The sequence below is a fragment of the Halichoeres trimaculatus genome, unplaced genomic scaffold (assembly GCF_033239565.1).
Source record: "Halichoeres trimaculatus isolate MK-OKI-2021-1 unplaced genomic scaffold, fHalTri1.1 fHalTri1_scaffold_22, whole genome shotgun sequence".
Lineage (NCBI taxonomy): Eukaryota > Metazoa > Chordata > Actinopteri > Labriformes > Labridae > Halichoeres > Halichoeres trimaculatus.
Genome location: NW_027437200.1, coordinates 22173221 through 22192236, shown reverse-complemented (window position 1 = coordinate 22192236; position 19016 = coordinate 22173221). Strand labels below are relative to the sequence as shown.

At 41.2% G+C, this 19016-nt stretch overlaps 3 protein-coding genes across 3 annotated transcripts; all 3 read left to right on the top strand.

Moving 5' to 3' along the window:
- The first annotated feature begins 631 nt into the window (after positions 1 to 631).
- Positions 632 to 1624, top strand: LOC141784540 (GTPase IMAP family member 7-like). Its single transcript, XM_074662379.1, has one exon. It carries the CDS (start codon positions 632 to 634, stop codon positions 1622 to 1624), a length of 993 nt encoding a protein of 330 aa, XP_074518480.1.
- Positions 1625 to 2226: 602 nt separating this feature from the next.
- LOC141784539 (GTPase IMAP family member 7-like) lies at positions 2227 to 3758 on the top strand. The gene is made up of 3 exons (XM_074662378.1): positions 2227 to 2374; positions 2423 to 3109; positions 3511 to 3758. The coding sequence occupies exons 1-3, from the start codon at positions 2227 to 2229 to the stop codon at positions 3756 to 3758; spliced, it is 1083 nt and encodes a 360-aa protein (XP_074518479.1).
- Positions 3759 to 6245: 2487 nt separating this feature from the next.
- LOC141811159 (GTPase IMAP family member 7-like) lies at positions 6246 to 18855 on the top strand. The gene is made up of 2 exons (XM_074699101.1): positions 6246 to 6302; positions 17426 to 18855. Exons 1-2 carry the CDS (start codon positions 6296 to 6298, stop codon positions 18496 to 18498), a joined length of 1080 nt encoding a protein of 359 aa, XP_074555202.1. The 5' UTR covers positions 6246 to 6295; the 3' UTR covers positions 18499 to 18855.
- Positions 18856 to 19016: the final 161 nt, after the last annotated feature.

The following is a 19016-nucleotide window of genomic DNA, read 5'->3' as shown; positions in this document are numbered from 1 at the left end:
ATGAAAAAAAAGAAGATGCTGTAATTGTAGTCTGTTTTCCACAGTGGGCTTGAGCATCTCTTTAACTGGACTTTTCATCATGCACTCCTCATGTAGATACCTGTGGTGATTTTGAAGTGCTGCTAAAAGTTGGTTGTGTTGTGACTTTGGGAGGACAGGTTTTGCACAGTTTTCTGATGCACATCTGCAACCTTACACCCCAAATCCTCCTGAATACTGATTGGTTAGCATGACATGTCTATGAGTAGCATGCAGCCTCTGATTGGTGAGCTTGGCAGGATGGTGGGGATAAAGCATACATGTGTAAAAAGGCTGACACAGCAGATCCTGGGTCAGTCAGAAGAACTACAAACACCACAGCTGTGGTGATCATGTGATCACTTTTTCTTTAATCCCAATTTCTACCAGAAAACAAAACATCATTCAGCCCCACTGCACCTTATGAAACACAGGTTCCATCCAGCAGGGTTGATATAACTCCAGGTTAAACTTGATCAGATCATGGAGGTGTCCAAAGGTCAGCTTTATTGTGTTTTTCTGTTTGAAGCAGGAAGACTTTTCAGAGGTTGCTAGGTGACGGATTGTATTTTGACTTTATGACACATGATAAAGTTTGTGAATTGATGGAAACATGAGCCACACTGAAAGCCCTGAGTCCTCATTCAGCTGCAGTCAAACACAGCGCTCCATACCTTATCAAGTCTTCATACCTCCTGGATCCTCCTGGACCAGGACCAGGATCACTGAGGACTTTAGTTCTCTGAGTCTGTGTGATGAACGTCTGATACAATCTCTTTGCAGTGATGATTTATATTTTTCTCTTTCAGCAGCAAACAGAAGAGTCATCCTCCTGGGCAAAACTGGAGCAGGAAAAAGTAGCACAGCTAACACCATATTTGGAGAGGAACTGTTCAAGACCAGCCACACGTCCGAATCTGGGACAAGAACATGTCAAACAGAAACCAGATTCGTCAATGGGAGAAAATACACTCTGATCGACTCTCCAGGTTTCTTTGACACCAGGATGTCTGAGGAGGATCTGAAGCCTGAGATAATTAGGTGTATCACAGAGAGCGCTCCTGGTCCTCACGCTTTCCTCATTTTGCTCAAAGTGGAGAGTTACACCGAGCACGAGCAGGCTGTGGTCACCAGGATAAGAGAGAGCTTTTCTGAAGAAGTCTTCAAGTATGCAACAGTTGTCTTCACTCATGGAAATGAGCTCCAAAAAGGACAGAGAATCGAAGATTTTGTTTGTAGGGATCAGAATCTGAGTGATCTGGTGAGGAAGTGCGGCGGCCGCTGTCACGTCATCGACAACAAATATTGGAAAGATATACCAGAGAATGAGTACAGGAGCAACAAGGTCCAGGTAGAGAAGCTGCTCCAGACGATCGACAAGATGATAAAAGACAACAACAATCGCTGCTACACCAACGAGATGCTGCAAGAAGCAGAGGAAGAAATACAAAAAGGTATGAAAACCACCAAACAGTCATTTGGAAGCATGTCAACCAAAGAGAACAGAAGAAAGGCCAGAGTCATGTCAGTCAGTCTGATATCTTCAAGGTCAACTTTGAAGGTCAGCAATCAGAGAAACCTTCATGTCATTACAAGTGAGGCCTGAACATGTTCAAACAGAAATGTGGAAAACACATTTCAAGAAAGAAAAACTGACAAACAGGCAACATTTCTGATTAGATTAATCCATTAATGACCAGAATAATTCATAGATTACTGGATTACTGAAGTAATAGATTACTGCCTCTATCAGGGATAAATACCTGAGTTTAATTTGACAGGATGCCACATACTGATTGGTTAGCATGACATGTCTATGAGTAGCATGCAGCCTCTGATTGGTGAGCTTGGCAGGATGGTGGGGATAAAGCATACATGTGTAAAAAAGCTGACACAGCAGATCCTGGGTCAGTCAGAAGAACTACAAACACCACAGCTGTGGTGATCATGTGATCACTTTTTCTTTAATCCCAATTTCTACCAGAAAACAAAACATCATTCAGCCCCACTGCACCTTATGAAACACAGGCTCCATCCAGCAGGGTTGATATAACTCCAGGTTAAACTTGATCAGATCATGGAGGTTGTCCAAAGGTCAGCTTTATTGTGTTTTTCTGTTTGAAGAAGGAAGACTTTTCACTGGTTGCTAGGTGACGGATTGTATTTTGACTTTATGACACATGATAAAGTTTGTGAATTGATGGAAACATGAGCCACACTGAAAGCCCTGAGTCCTCATTCAGCTGCAGTCAAACACAGCGCTCCATACCTTATCAAGTCTTCATTCCTCCTGGATCCTCCTGGACCAGGACCAGGATCACTGAGGACTTTAGTTCTCTGAGTCTGTGTGATGAACGTCTGATACAATCTCTTTGCAGTGATGATTTATTTTTTTCTCTTTCAGCATCAAACATAAGAGTCGTCATCGTTGGAAAAACTAGAGCAGGAAAAAGCAGCACAGCTAACACCATATTTGGAGAGAAACTGTTCATGGATGTAAGCTCTGCCAGATCTGGGACAGAAAAGTGTCAAGCAGCAACCAGATTCGTCAATGGGAGAAAATACACTCTGATCGACTCTCCAGGTTTCTTTGACACCAGTGTGACTGAAGAGGCTCTGAAGCATGAGATGAAAAGGTGTATCACCATGAGCGCTCCTGGTCCTCACGCTTTCCTCATCGTGCTCAAAGTGGAGAAATACACCGAGCACGAGCAGGCTGTCATTACCAAAATAAAAGAATATTTTTCTGAAGAAGTCTTCAAATATTCAACAGTTGTCTTCACTCATGGTGATCTGCTCCAAGAAGGACAGACGATTGAAGATATAGTTTGTAAGGATCAGAATCTGAGCGATCTGGTGAGGAAGTGCGGCGACCGCTGTCACGTCATCGACAACAAATATTGGAAAGATAAACCAATGAATGAATACAGAAGCAACAAGTTCCAGGTAGAGAAGCTGCTCCAGACGATCGACAAGACGATAAGAGACAACAACAATCGCTGCTACACCAACGAGATGCTGCAAGCAGTGTGGGAAGAAATGCAGCGAGGAACATATCTTGGGAAAAGGTCAACCAGAAGAAACAACAAAGGTTTTTTAGTAAGCTTTGTAAGGAGATTTGTTGGGCATGATAGTTCTGATTAAAGTAGTTCTTAAAGTGTGTTGGGAAATAGAAGATGAAATTGAAACAATCACATCATTGGTAAGCGTTAGTAGAAACCAACTATAAACCCTGAAATACACAACCATTAATATTGTGATTTGGTGCAGTTCTCTGGACGTAGTTTTTTGGTTCTTTTATTGTGAATCTTTGTAAGTATGGATACATGTTCCACCAGAACACATGAAATTAAGTGTGGGGTGCCTCAAGGGTCAATTTTAGATGATTTGTATTTTATTTATTTTTATTTCTATTAATATCATTTTAAGTCTTGTGCATTTCATTGCTTTTACATTATCCAAACCCTCACATTTCCTGTCTTAATCTTTTAGTTTTTAGCTCCAGTGTTTCCTCATTGGGGCCCTCCACACTGGGAGTTGTGTCTGGTCCGCCCACAGGGGATGTCGTCCTGGAGATCTCTCAGACCTGGGGGACTGGAGGAGGCTCTGCACTACATGTGGAGTCTGCCCTGGTCTGTCCAGGCTGTGGGGGGAGGTCTCTGTGGCGGCGCTCCCTGTGGTTGCTGACCCATGGGTGGCTCTTCCTCACCTGGATCCTCAGTGCCATGCCATGTTATTAGTCTATTTACTGTGTTTGTGTGTGCGCGTGTTCGTGTGTGTGTGTGTGTGTGTGTGTGTGTGTTGGGGGGTCAGGTCTATATGTGGAAATGGGAGGGACGGGCTTTCATTTTTCATTGTTTTCTGTTTCGTTATAAGGTACACTTAAAAATGTGACCACTTTTGGATTTGAATCCATCTTTTTATGTATATAACATCCAGCCATTTTTTCTGCACATATTGGATTTGGTTTATTTTGTATTTTGAACACTTGGGTGGAACTTGGAAAGGTTATATAGGTGTGCTCATCATGTCAGAGGGAGCACACAGTTTTTGACCGTGTCAAACACCTTTTTTGTGTAATAATTGTTTATAGAATAAATGGTGGAAACACAAAGAAGGCTTCTGCCTGAGTTCACACGTCTTCATTATCTGATCAACAACACTCTCAGTGACTTTTAGAAGCAATAGTCACCACTATGACTATCAAATGATCTCTCTATTGAAAGCAGCAGCAGCAGGAGGACCAACATTGTAAAATCTCTGTTTCCCTAAATCCTAATCCTAATCTGAGTAAACTGGACCGATGTTCCTGAGTGAACACAGTGGCTTTACAGAGTGGCAGTGTTAATTTGACAACAAATTCTGATTTATTCTTTGGCTTTGAAACAACGCACCGTTTTATTTTAGTCATGTTTTGTCATCTGAAACCTTTTAGTCTTAGTCTAATTTTAGTCAACTAAATATCAGCAGATTTTAGTCAGATACAGTGTAAACAACCTAACTGTTGTGGAAATATCCTGCAAACTGTGTAAAGTTCTGCAAACAGGTCTTGGTTCTCCTGTGTAGCTGCTGCTGCTGAGGGGCTACAGACAGAGAGGTTTACCTGCTTAGTTATGTGGCGTGCCCCCTTAAATAATCACCACCATTGACTTTGGGCTTTTTGAATCCAGGCTTAAAACCTATTATTCAAAATGGCTTTTAACACACAGTAATGGGGTGAGATATTCTTGCCATTTTTTATTGAATTGTTTTGAATTTTTATCGTATCGGATTTGAATGGTTGTGTCCTGATTTTAATGGAAAGCACTTTGGTCACCCTGTGTGTCGCAAAGGGCTCTGCAAATTAAAGTTGATGGATTGATTGATTGATATCAAGTTTTTAATGTGACATAATTCAAATGAACATAAAAAAGTTTTTTTGCTTTCTAATTTTTCAAGAAATGATACACTACTTACTGGACATAATTCGGAAGAAAATGCAACAATCACATTTGCACAATTAGAGGAGGCAGATTAGGCCCACTAAATAAATAAATAAATAAAATGAATAAAAACTTCCAGTAAATTTAGTTTATTCATTTTATTTGTTTATTAATATTTTTCTGGAAAAAGCCAGAATTTGACATTTTTACTAGAATTTTTTTTTTCTCAGAAAAAAATAGTAATAAAAAAAACCTGCCTTTTCTTTCATTGGCTTGTGTAAATCCACCCTCAGACCAACATGATAATCAAATGGAAATGTGGACGCCTTGGTTGTACCTCATCTTCAACAGAGGGTGGCAGTGTGTACATCCCACACCAAATCAACCAAATCAGGGTGGAACATGAACCTGTCCAAGGAGACAAAACAGAGAGTTTGTTATTCACCATATCAACTTTTCTTTGAGCAACATGGACGGAAAGTTAATGTCCATTCTTTGAGTAGTTATTGAAACTGTTCTTTCTTATCCCAAAGAGAGAAAACAACTTCACATAAAACTTCAATACATTTTTGAACTGTTTTAGTTCCTGTGAAATGTTGAGTCACAGGATCCTCATATTGATAATGTTAATATCAGAAACCTTTGGTGTACTGTAAAAACAAAGGACACTTTGAACAGAGTTCATTATGATTTAAAGCTTAGGTGTAATCATGGTTATTTATTCTTGATATCATCATAACAAATGAAGCGACCTAAAGTTTGAATGGTGTCAACAGAAAAATAAAACAGAGGAGAAAAGAGGGTTTAGTAATCTACTGAACACAAAGTGTCAAAACATGATGGTCCTTTCTTCAAAATGCCCCTAGATGGCAGCAGAGAGTAACATGAGTAAAAGTTCAGTCTCACTGTTTGTGAAATATTCTCCTTCATACAACAGCACTTTGACTCAGGTTGATAGAAGTTACACAGATTCACTGTGTCAAACGAATCTAGATTCTTTCAAATAAAATGATTTGATGGCAAGCAGACCAGCGTGATGAAGAAAACCTTTTATTCAGTCCTGGTGGAGATGGGGAGCCGGTGAAGAATGGGGGTGATGTGGTCATGTTTCTGCACTCTATCCTTGACAGATAAAGGTCACGCTTTAAAACTAACACAACCCTGTCAGGAAATGTATTTAAGAACCTTAAATATGTTCAGTAGTGCTGTGTGTCTCTTTCACCACAAGAGGGAGCCAAAGGTCAGTGCATGTCATGTTGAAAGTGCAAGTAAATGAGTCTAGAGGAACAAAGACGGGCTTTACAAGGCAGGGTGTGTTCATTCTTCTTCAGCCTGCAAACTTTTCTCCGAGCACCATGAGCGGTAAGTTAATGTTCATTTTTGAGTCGTTTCACTTTTAAAATTAAGGAACACTCACTTCAGCCGAACTGTCTTTTAAAGTGTCACATGTAGCTTGACAGAGACCCACTTTTACTAAACTTGTTCAACATAACAACCATTTTCCCCCATGTAAAAACTGTGACTCTTGTGTTTGATTTTCTCTGTCTCTTTTTCCTCCATCATTTTATTTATCCATGCCTGCTCTTTTTTGAAGTTTTTATTCTGTGAATATGACTTTCTTTACAAGCACTTTTGGGAACAAATGATGCTTAAAAACTGACATTAATTTGGAAAACAAAAAGAGGATGACCCTTGTTCAGATTTCTTCTCCCCACAAATCGAAAAAAAAAAAACGGATGTTAAACAGGGAATTAAGATAAAATCAGGAAGTGGAACTTCTAGTGAAAAGAAGTTTGTATAATTTCACTGTACTTTGTTTTCTCTGCCACTAGATGGCAGGAAAGAGCAACATTGGACAAATTGAGTAGAAACAACTGTTTGTCTCAACACCAGCTGAGAGTGGAGCACAGGATATGCAGCTGATGTCTTTTATATGAAAGCTGAAAACAAGATTATCATCAGTATAGAAAATGAGGATTTTTACCCAGAATCCTCAGACAAATCTCTGTATAACTCCTGTAAAGACCACAGAGGATATGTCATGTGGTTCAGAGGTGTCCAAACTGTTTTCAAGACATATTTCACATGTAAATTTTGATGCAGTAACTATCACATTTAGTAACTAGGTGGCACCAAACAGACTTGTGTTTTTACTATAGACTTGTGAAATCAAATTTCACCTACTACTCGCTACTCTTTCTACAAACGTCCACCCATTTTCACAGTTCAAACTTCAAAACATGCGGCTCATTCAGGATCCTGCCACTATGGCTTTTCACCTCTGTTTCACAAATACTTTCAGAGATATTTTATGGTAACATAGAGATGAATGGGAAATTTTCAATTTTTTTTCACTTTGGGACTTTTTTTCAGCCTGCTTCAGACCCTTCCCATTCAGTCATACATTAAGCTAGAAATTTGATTCAAACTTCAAAGCATTCAGATATCTTTTGGCTTCATTAGTGTGTTTCATTTTTTTCCTAGCATTTATAGTTTCTTCACAATGACCCTTCAAAGGTCCTGATGTATTTCAGCTCTCGGAGCCATTTAACATTTGTGTGTATTGGACGGAATGTTTCAGCTTAGAGTGGGAGATTCAAACAACAGAGCAGGGAGAGGGGGAAACAAAACCTGGAAAACTTCTGGGTAAACTGCTCTCTTGGTCACAATTTTTGCCCCACATAGGCATATTATATGTCAAAATGTAGAAAATCTTGTCCTGCTTCTGAGAGTACCTTTACCAGGGGAAAGTTTAGCTGCTGTAGCCGAACAGCACGTCACCATGACAACCTTTCATCTCATGCACCTGTTCGTGCTAACTTATCAAAACATTCAGGAACAAAGACACACCTGTGTGTTAATCTATCAGTGATCACCAATGCAAAATCTGGCTTCAGATAAGCCTCAGCAGACAGGTTTACATGATTAAACACACACACACACACACACACACACACACACACACACACACACACACACACACACACACACACACACAGGGCACTAAGTACCTCATTTGAACACATTTGACTTCCATTTCCCTGAGTCAACTCCTTATTTTTCCAGATTTTATTCTTTAAATTTAAATTCCTTCCTTTAATTTTTGAATTGATTCAGCCTTTCAAACTTTTAAATCCAAATTTTGATTACACTGATTCATGCTTCATGATCATTTATTTTATTTTTGTTAGAATTGCAGGCACTTCAACACCCTGATTTCAGTGAGAATATGTTGGGAATCAACAGACTCCACCAGCTCTCTGATGGCAGTTGGTGAACAATGATCACCATGGCAACATCTGGCTTCAGATGGGCCTCAACTGACAGGCTCATATGGTTAAAAAACTCTCACATAAGACACTCAGGATTACATTTCAATTTTTGCCCCACAAAAGCACATTATATGTCAAAATGTAAGTAATCTTGTCCTGCTTCTGACAAAGTGGTTTTTAAAGCATAAGGATGGAGCGCTTTTTCACAAAATGGCCAACTGTTAGGCAAGGTCAGCTCCAGCACCCATGCACTCCAATGGTTATTCCTGAGGGGTTTACTCAGAGATCAGTCAAATTTCCCTCATCCATCTATCACTGTCATGGGCCCATTTCTGCGTCTTCAGACATGAAACTTGCACAGAGAACTTCCTCAGGGTGTTGGGGTTCTAACGGTGCGTTCATTTTTATTCTAGCCCTCACGGTTTTTGCAAGGTGACAGGAGATCAGGACTCTTGCTTTGCTACACAATCTTCAAAAGATTACCTTTACTAGTGGAAAGTTTAGCTGCTGTAGCCGAACAGCACGTCACCATGACAACCTTTCATCTCATGCACCTGTTCGTGCTAACTTATCAAAACATTCAGGAACAAAGACACACCTGTGTGTTAATCTATCAGTGATCACCAATGCAAAATCTGGCTTCAGATAAGCCTCAGCAGACAGGTTTACATGATTAAACACACACACACACACACACACACACACACACACACACACACACACACACACACAAACACACACACACACACACCAATGCAAAATCTGGCTTCAGATAAGCCTCAGCAGACAGGTTTACATGATTGAACACACACACACACACACACACACAAACACACACACACACACACACAAACACACACACACACACACACCAATGCAAAATCTGGCTTCAGATAAGCCTCAGCAGACAGGTTTACATGATTGAACACACACACATACACACACACACACACACACACACACACACACACACACACACACACACACACACACGGGTCAACAGACTCCACCAGCTCTCTGATGGCAGTTGGTGAACAATGATCACCATGGCAACATCTGGCTTCAGATGGGCCTCAACTGACAGGCTTATATGGTTAAAAAAACTCTCACATAGGACACTCAGGACTACATTTTGACAGCGTTTAAGATAATATTGTGGACATGATTTCTTTTGGTGCCATGATTAACACACTGCAAAGTCTTGTGTCCACCAAGCGGTTCAGTTCTGTTTGTCTTGGTATGTTATGCATATCTGGCGTTTCCTTTGATTAATCCCAGGACAGATCCCCGAATTGCCAAGACCTTCCTAGGTGAAGCTACAAGACTGTAGTCTGTTGATCGGTTGAAAGAATTATCACTTCCTGTGGCGGCGGCTGCTGTATTTCTCACACAGTCTTCTCTAAAACAAAGCTTGATTGTTATTTGTATCAAAGAGCTACATGCTAATCACAGAGAGGACGAATTACTGGATGTCTTTTTTGGTTACTCTTTAGTTTTTCTTCTTTGTTGGATTTACTGGCAGGGTACAATGCTATTGCGTAACTGACAGAGCTATCGGTATCTGATAGGGGGCACGATTGGCTGTGGAAACACAAACAGGATCAGGCTTAACCGAGCAACCCGTACCAAACCGTACTGATCTGAGGGTCAGTATTGTGGGTTAGCGATAGGGGTGGGTATTGGCGAGAACTCTCGATACGTTACGCATCAGGATACTTAGGTCACAACACGATAGTATCATGATATATCACAATATCACAAAATTGTGATGTGTTGCAATATTCTACACAATCAACTAAGAAAAAATAGAGATGATGTTTATTGAAACCAAAATATTACTCAAAATGAAAAAGCTCAAGGAAAACATTGATGTCTATGACAGAGACTCGCTCAGTGCAACAAAAACCTACATTATCAAGTTTAGACATTAAAAATATAAAATATACTGTGAGAGGATGTTTATTTTATGATCTATGGGCAACATACAGTGTAGTAGCTCTTCGGCGCCATCTACCGCAGTGGACGTACGGAAGTCGTATTTTACTTACAACTCAGCTAAAATGTGAATTTTCATTTTTACAAACTCAATATTAAGAGTTGAAATATCGATATCGTTTGGGAGGTTAAAGTATCACAATGTATTGCCGTATCGATATTTTGAACACATCTCTATTTAGTGATGGATGAGCATGGTGAGTGGACAAACCAAGAAGTAATCATTGGCATGTATGAGATACACAAAGTCATGGATGGTGGCGTTAGTCAATCTTTTCTTCAGAGTTTCTAAGTTTTGATTTGACTCAACCGCTGAAAATGGAACCAGTATCCAAGCCTCTATATATACAGACTTAAAGCTTTGTTGGAGTGTTTTCTGAGTGGACAAGCTAAAACTTTCAGGTCATTCTTTTGGGAAGCTGACTTTTTCTTTTTGGCAGAGCTGTGAAACTCTGTCATGCAAGAGAACAGGTTACTCGCACAATAACTCACAATATAAAAACAGCAGGGTATGGTGTGGTAGAGCCATTTTATTAGCCTGCTGCACAGAAACAAGTCTAACAGGTGCACAGGAGTATACACAGGGTCAGAGCATCCTCAGATTTCAGCGTTGGTGGATCAAATAATTTGTTCATACTCTCCACAGCATGGATGGTGAGTTATGACGACTTATTTTCAGTTTTTGAACATAGAGCACTCAGATCTTTTTATAATGGAATTGATTTTCTTCAAAACAGGAACCTTGAGTATCTGTCCTTCCACAATGTGTGGGTCTTCATTCACCACAATATATGAGTCTCCTTTAAAGAGCAGGGTTAATTCTGAAAAGTACTTTGCAGTGAGTTTATCCCCCCCAAAAAAAGGCTCAGTACCACAGAATCAGTGCTAGCAAACACTCAGTGTATCTTAGCTGATGTTTTATCTTTAAGCTTGTGTTTTAGTCGCTAGCTTGGGTTTTAGCCTCCAGCTTGTGTATTATTTTTTAGCTTGAGTTTTAGTCCTCCGCTCATGTTTTAGCCTTTGGTACATTTTAGCTGATGTTTTAGCCTTTAGCCCATGTTTAAGCCTTGGGCTTGTGTATTAGCCTTTAGCCCATGTTTTAGCCCATGTTTAAGCCTTTAGCACAACTTAGTTCATGTATTGGCCTTTAGCCCATGTTTTAGCCTTTAGCTTGTTTAGCCTCCAGCTTGTGTTTTAGCTTTAAGCTTGTGTTTTAGCCCTCAGCCCATTTTTAGCCTTTAGCATAAGCTGATATTTGACTTTTAGCATGAGTTTTAGCGTTTAGCTTTTGTTTTAGCCTCCAGCTTGTATTTTATCTTTGAGCTTGTGTTTTAGCCCTCAGCTCATGTTTTAGCCATTGGTACATCTGAGCTGATGTTTTAGCCTCCAGCCTATGTTTTAGCCTTCAGCTTGTGTATTAGTCTTTAGCCCATGCTTTAGCCTTTAGCACATCTTAGCCCATGTTTTAGCCTTTAGCTTGTGTTTTAGCCTCCAGCTTGTGTTTAAGCTTTTATCTTGTGTTTTAGCCCTCAGCCCATGTTTTAGCCTTTAGCACATCTAAGTTGATGTGCTAGCCTTAAGCATACCAAAGCTAATGTTTTAGCGTTTGACCTGTGTTTTAGCCTTGAGCTTGTGTTTTAGCCTTTAGCCCATGTTTTAGCCTTCAGCACATCTTAGCTCATGTTCTGGTCTTTGGCTTGTGTTTAAGCCTTTAGCTTGTTTCTAAATCCAGCTTGTGTGGAAGCCCTCAGCCCATGTTTTAGCCTTTAGTACATCTTAGATGATGTTTTAGCCTTTAGCTTGTATTTTAGCTTGTCTTTTAGCCCTCAGCCTGTGTTTTAGCCTTAACACCTGTTACCTTTTGTTTCAGCCCCTCAGCCCATGTTTTGGCCTTTAGCTTATGTTTTAGCTTTTAGCTTGTGCTTTAGCCTACAGCCTGTATTTTAGCCATAGCATATGTTACCCTGTGTTTTAGCCATTAGCCCGTGTTTTAGCCTTTAGCTGTTGTCACAGAGACTTGGACTTGCTGTAAATCAATCCGGTCCTGTCCACTAGTTTGGGAAGCTAATAAGACGCATTTCAAAATAAGTAATATTGGCGCTGATAATCTCATTTTAAAGTTTGGACTATAATCTGGCCGATATCTAGATATCACTAAGACAGTCCTCACAGCCCCTGGTAAACTCATGTCCATGTGAATGCACAAACATTTAGGTCATTGTGGAAGTCCTTCAGGAAAACGCAACTCCACGTAAACCCTGACTAGAGGGTTGACAGTTGCTCTTCATTGTGCAGTGAGCTGAGCAATGCCACCACTTACTCAAGCAAAACCTGAGAAAAACTCCTCACTGACTCAGCATCCTATTTGACTTCCAGATTCAACAAGAAGGATAGTTGTTCTGGGAAAAACTGGAGCCGGGAAGAGCAGCCTCGCCAACACCTTTTTCGGTGAGACTGTGTTCACCATCGACAACTCAGCCAACTCTGGCACCACTGAATGTCAAGCAAAAAAGAAATCAGTCAACGGAAGGGACCTTGTGTGGATCGACACCCCTGGGTTCTTCGACACGGAGAGAAGTGAGGACGAGATGAAGACTGAGATAATACGGTGTATCACTGAGTGCGCCCCTGGGCCTCACGTGTTCCTCATCGTACTCAAAGTGGAGAAATTCACCGTGCAGGAGCAGGCCGTCATTGAAAAGCTGCATCAGTATTTCTCAGAAGAAGCTTTAAAATATACTGTTGTCCTCTTCATGCATGGGGACCAGCTCCCTTTGTTTTGCACTTCTCATTGGCTTCAGTTCTCAATGTGGGGGTTGGGTTGGTAAAATATAAAAATTATACATGTAAGCCCTGTGATGTCACTCATGTTTGTGAAGCGCCTGTGTTTGTGAAGAGTTATGAAGTCCTAACCCTGTCAGTCAAGTCAACCACAGCCCTAAAGAGGCAAAACGGGGAAGTTTAATTAAAAAAATGAATAAAATAAATATTAACAGCTTTTTGAATGGGTGTGTACGTGGCTCCTGGTACTTTTGCAGACAGCCTCTAGTGAAGGCCAATGGAACTGCAGTTTTAAGCATTTCTGCATTATCTTCATTTTTTGAGACACAAGATTTCCACTTGATGGTGACAAAAATCAAGAACAGCCCTAGTTTGAAGTTTAGTTTTACCAGTTTTCTGTCAGTTTTCCGGCAAAGATATTTATGTATGTTAGATGTTTTATTACATTGTTGGGTGGTTGTGGTTGATGAAGGTTCTGACCTGATAGATTTGGGTTTTGAGGACTTAATCACGCTGTAAAATACTTTTGTGTCGTTATATCAAATTAAGATCAACATGGTTGTAATCGTGTATAATTTCTATTTTTTTCTTTTTTATATATATATAAAGGGTGTATAACCTTAAGATGAGTCTGCTGTGGGATATTTGGACAGTAATGACCTTGTGTGAATTGTAAAGGATGAAACTGTATATTTAATAATCTCAGGGTGTGGTTTGTGCATAACTTTGTGTAAACTTTGGATCTGAAAGTTTCACATGTTTTCTGTCATAACACCATCACGCACCAATAAACAAGATACTTCTCTGAATGTTTCTGGGTGTCTATGTTTGAATCAAAACAACTGTGACACACCTCATACCTCTGCAGCCTTTTGGCCCAGAGCGGCGTGAGTCATCACTGGGTTTCCTGAGACACAAAACAAACAGGGAGGCAGATGAGTGAAAATAGAATAGAATAGAATAGAATAGAAAATACTTTATTTATCCCCGAGGGGAAATTCAGGAGTCACCGCAGCATTTAAGAAAACAGAAGTAAGAAAGAGTATAGAAAGTGCAAAAAAAAGTCCATAAGAAATTAGATGACGACATCCCGTCCACCACTCGTCCACCACTCTCCAGCCCAGCCAGTCTCCACCTCCACAGGGTCCAGGACTGAGCTTCTTCAGCAGTCTGTTCAGTCTCTGTCTCCTGGATCCTGTCTGCTCACAGCAGGCGAAGCTCCTCCGATGTGTCGCGGCGTCCGATGTCAGCTCCGTCAGCCACGTCTGTGAACAGCACGATGCCGCTGGATTAGCACAGCTAGCTCGTTCATCCCCTGGAACTAGATCCCACGTTTCCAACAACGATGGATGGAAGGACAGGTCCACGTCGTCACCTCGCAGCTCACATCCGAGAACCAGCACGTCGTCCTCACCTCCTCCTCCTCAGCTCGAGGGAAATCATCAAGCCCTACACTAGTTAGCATTGACATGCTACAGGCTGCTAACAGCTAATTTCGCATGTAAACAATGCAGCCATGGTTACATGTAGGATCTCCAGACAAACACAGGAGAAAAGTAGTAAAAAATACTGCCGAAGCCACAAAAAGTTTGGTGTCCGTGACCGACAATGAACCATACAAAGTGATGATCCACTCCAAATACAAAGATTATGAAAAAGAGACGAAGAAATTACAAGAAACGGACGAAGACGAGAGAGCTGCTGCAACAGGCAGCTACTTGGGTAGCGCCTAGCAACCGAAAAAAAAAAAAAAAAAAAAGGAAACTTAAGCTCAGAATTTCTGAAAACTTTTGAAATTTCAAACTACATGACCTGAAATGTTCCCGTGTTTTACAACCAAACTGAACATTTAAAAGGTTGTTTTTCCAAAGAGCATTGAGTGTTGATGTTACACTGCACAGAAAGAAATCCCACATTAGACTCTAAAGTATAAATCCAATGCGTCCTGTGAATCAGCACCAGTAAAACATTTTATCCTGTGTGATGAAACACTTTGGAGCCCTCTGCAGTGAAAGATTGTGCTCATTGGTATATGAAAAAAAAGGTTTTGATCACTCCAGCTAACCATAGCTGTGAAACAAGTCAGACCAGCCACAGGAAGAAGCAAGTCAGGTCAAGAGAAAAAATCTCAGAGTGAGGAGCAGTCGCTGATCTGTTTTTATTTTTTTCCCTGTCATTGTTCTGATTTCCTCATTTGACAGCATGGACGGTAAGCTGAGCTTGGCTTGTTTTTCTGCATAAATAGAGAAAAATTATTTTATTCCAATAAGCAGTCAGTTTAACATTTGTTGTAAGGAGGTTTTAAGTCAGAGACGTTTAAACTGTTCTACATAAAACTGGATTTTTCACAGCAGACGTCATCCAACGTGCTCTTGTTACATTAAAGCTCCTGTGAGATGTTTTACTGGTTGTTTAAAAGACTTAAATTATCATCTGCAGAAGCTAACAAGACTGTCAGTGTTTACGCTTTCACATTTTTCCATCAAAAAACTCAGTGAAAATACACTCACCAGTCACTTTATTAGGTAGACCTTGCTAGCCCCGGGTTGGACCCCCTTTTTCCTTCAGATCTGCCTTAATCCTTGGTGGCATAGATTCAACAAGGTCCTGGAAACATTCCTCAGAGAGTTTGGTCCATATTGACATGATAGCATCACACAGTTGCTGCAGATTTGTCGTCTGAACATCCATGATGAGAATCTCCCGTTCCACCACATCCCAAAGGTGCTCTATTGGATTGAGATCTGGGGACTGTGGAGGACATTTGAGTACAGGGAACTCATTGTCATGTTGAAGAAAGCAGTCTGAGATGATTCCAGCTTTATGACATGGAGCATTATCCTGCTGGAAGTAGCCATCAGAAGATGGGTACACTGTGCTCATAAAGGGATGGACATGGTCAGCAACAATACTCAGGTAGGCTGTGGACTTTAAACCATGCTCAGTTGGTACTAAGGGGCCCAAAGTGAGCCAAGAAAATCTCCCCCACACCATTACACCAGCAGCAGCAGCCTGAACCGTTGATACAAGGCAGGATGGATCCATGCTTTCATGTTGTTGAGGCCAAACTCTGACCCTACCATCTGAATGTGGAGCAGAAATCGAGAAATCTCTGAGTTACTGTTGCCTTTCTATCAGCTCCAACCAGTCTGTCCATTCTCCTCTGACCTCTGGCATCAACAAGGCATTTTGTCCCACAGAACTGCTGCTCACTGGATATTTTCTCTTTTTGGACCATTCTCTGTAAACCCTAGAGATGGTTGTGGGTTAAAATCCCAGTAGATCAGCAGTTTCTGAAATACTCAGACCAACAACCATGCCACGTTCAAAGTCACTTAAATCACCTTTCTTCCTCATTCTGATGCTCGCTTTGAACTGCAGCAGATCGTTTTGACCATGTCTACATGCCTAAATGCATTGAGTTGCTGCCATGTGATTGGCTGATTAGAAATTTGCGTTAACGAGCAGTTGGACAGGTGTGCCTAATAAAGTGGCTGGTGAGTGTATGTTTTACTGTTAAAAGCAGCAAGTTTAAAAAACACAAGAACTTTGAGCTAATTTTTCATTTACCCACACAACATGACATGCTGTAGGTTTAAAACTGCACAGCTGTGATTCGTTGATAGACATCAAGTCACAAGCCTTAAGCTACATATGCTACATAATAGCACCATAGCAGTGCAACACAGTGTACCCCTCTAATAAATCCAATGAAGAAGAAAAATGGGTTTGTTTAGACAGCTGTTTTTGAGCTGTTTCGTGACGTCAATTTTCAAACCTGGTGAAAGTTATCCTCACAAAGTCGCCTTGAGATTTAAACATTTAACTTTAAACGGGGTGATGTGTTGCTCTTTATGACCACTGTTGTACAGGGAGTTGGAAGAGGGAAGTGACATTTATTTGACCAATCAAAGGATTGCAGTGGGGTCTGATTGGTTTGTCTGGCACCCCAACAGAAGGCCACCAAAAAGTGGGACCATAGGGGTTGGCGCTTTAAAGAGGGGGTACTCTGCTTTTATGTACGTATTTTAAATGTAGATATAAAGTAACATTGAAGGATGTCCAAACTTATTGCGTGCAGATTCTGAAACTGCTGCATGTTCATATGTTATAGAAATCTCTGAATCTAACTAAAAAGTGGTGGCCAATCAGAGGGAAGGGGGTTTGTGGAGTGGGGAGCTTCAAAGCACTTCAGAAAGAGGCTGAAATGAAACTTCTCTAAAACACCAGTGTGAGAAAAAGAGCGGTAGATCGTGGAAACCTACAGGGGTACCAGAGGGCCCATAAAAACTCAAAGTTGTGCTGAATAATTTGTGGTAAACATTACACACTTTGACCCAATGTAAGCACTGGAAATCAGTGGGAAACACTTGGTGAACCACTGGTTGAAAGACAGAAGTACTGGTTCACTGAAATTGAGTCATTTCTCTCTTTTAGGGTCTGCTACAAAGAGGATTCTCCTTCTGGGGAAAACCGGAGTTGGAAAGAGCAGCCTGGCAAACACCATATTTGGAGAAACCGTCTTCCAAATAAACCACCTCAATGGGCCAAAAGGTCACTGTACTCGAGCAGAAACCCGATCCATCAACGGAAGGAGCCTCACGTTGATCGACGCCCCTGGTTTCTTTGATACTGGAAGGTCTGAGGAGGAGATCCAGCCTGAAATGGTGAGGTGTATCACAGAGTGCGCTCCTGGGCCTCATGCACTCCTCATCGTTCTCAAAGTGGAGAAATTCACCGAGCATGAGCAGGCCGTTGTCACCAAAATACTTGAGTGGTTCTCAGAGGACGTCCTGAAATACGCGGTGGTTGTCTTCACTCACGGCGACCAGCTCCCAGACGGGATGAAGATCCAGGAGTACATCGGACAAAGTGAGGGTCTGAGTGATCTGTTGAAGAGGTGCGGAGGCCGGTGCCATGTCGTTGACAACAAATACTGGAAGATGGTGGAAGACGATGACTACAGACAGAACAAATTCCATGTGGCAGAACTGGTCAACACCATAGATGAGTTAGTGACCGGGAACAACAGGGGATACCACACTAACGAGATGCTGCACAAAGCAGAGAAAGCAATCAAAGAAGAGGAAGAGCGAATCAAGAAGTCGTCAGGCAACTTGACAGAGGAAGAGATCAGGAGGCAAGCGAGAACCAACGTCTTCAAGACCATGACAGAGAAGTCACGTCCATGGATCAGGAGTTTGGTGGGCTTTGCCGTAATCGCAGGTGTACTTGCAGCTGTTACCGCAGTGTGGCTGAATTACAAAGCTGAGACGGAGGTGACAGAATCAACACTTGTCAAAGAAATAATAGAAGCACCAATAACTAAGGTAGTGGAGGTGATAAGTGAGGAGGTTTCAGAAATGCAGCCATCGGTCGAAGATTTAACCACATCTGTGGTAGAAACGCCAGAGATACAAGAAGCAATACCAGAGATAGTAGAAGATTTCTGGGACTGGGTCAAAGCTTTGTTTGAAAATATATACGATCCCTGGAACCCTTTCGATTAAAGGTGCAAAAAGAATGGATGGAAACATGGATAGAAAAGTTTGATGAATGAATATTTGGATGGATGGTGTATGGTTGAATGAATGAATGGGTAGATAAATCAATTGGTGGGAACTGGAGTGATGGAACTACAAGTGAGCACATGTAAGGATTGGATGGATGGATGGATGGATGATGGATGATAGCTCGATGAATGGATGGATGGATGATCTCTGAATGGTTAGATGGATGGATAGATGGATTGATGAAAGGATAGATAATCTCTGAATTGTTGATGGATGGATGGTTGGATGGATGGATAGATGATCGATGAATCGATGAATGGATGGATGATCTCTAAATCGTTGATGGATGGATGGAAAATGGATGGATGGATGGGTGGATAGATGGATAGATGGGTAGATGAATGGATGGATGGATGGATGGATGGATGGATGATTTCTGAATGGTTAGATGGATGGATGGATGGATGGATGGATGGATGGAAGGATGGATAGATGGGTGGATAGATGGGTGGATA

Excerpts from the sequence above, each read along its gene's own strand:
- LOC141784540 (XM_074662379.1), top strand. The coding sequence starts at position 632 with ATGAGCCACACTGAAAGCCCTGAGTCCTCATTCAGCTGCAGTCAAACA.
- LOC141784539 (XM_074662378.1), top strand. The coding sequence starts at position 2,227 with ATGAGCCACACTGAAAGCCCTGAGTCCTCATTCAGCTGCAGTCAAACA. Across the intron at positions 2,375-2,422 it reads TCTGAGTCTGTGTGATGAAC|CATCAAACATAAGAGTCGTC; the intron begins GTCTGATACAAT and ends TTTCTCTTTCAG. Across the intron at positions 3,110-3,510 it reads AACCAGAAGAAACAACAAAG|TTTTTAGCTCCAGTGTTTCC; the intron begins GTTTTTTAGTAA and ends TTAATCTTTTAG.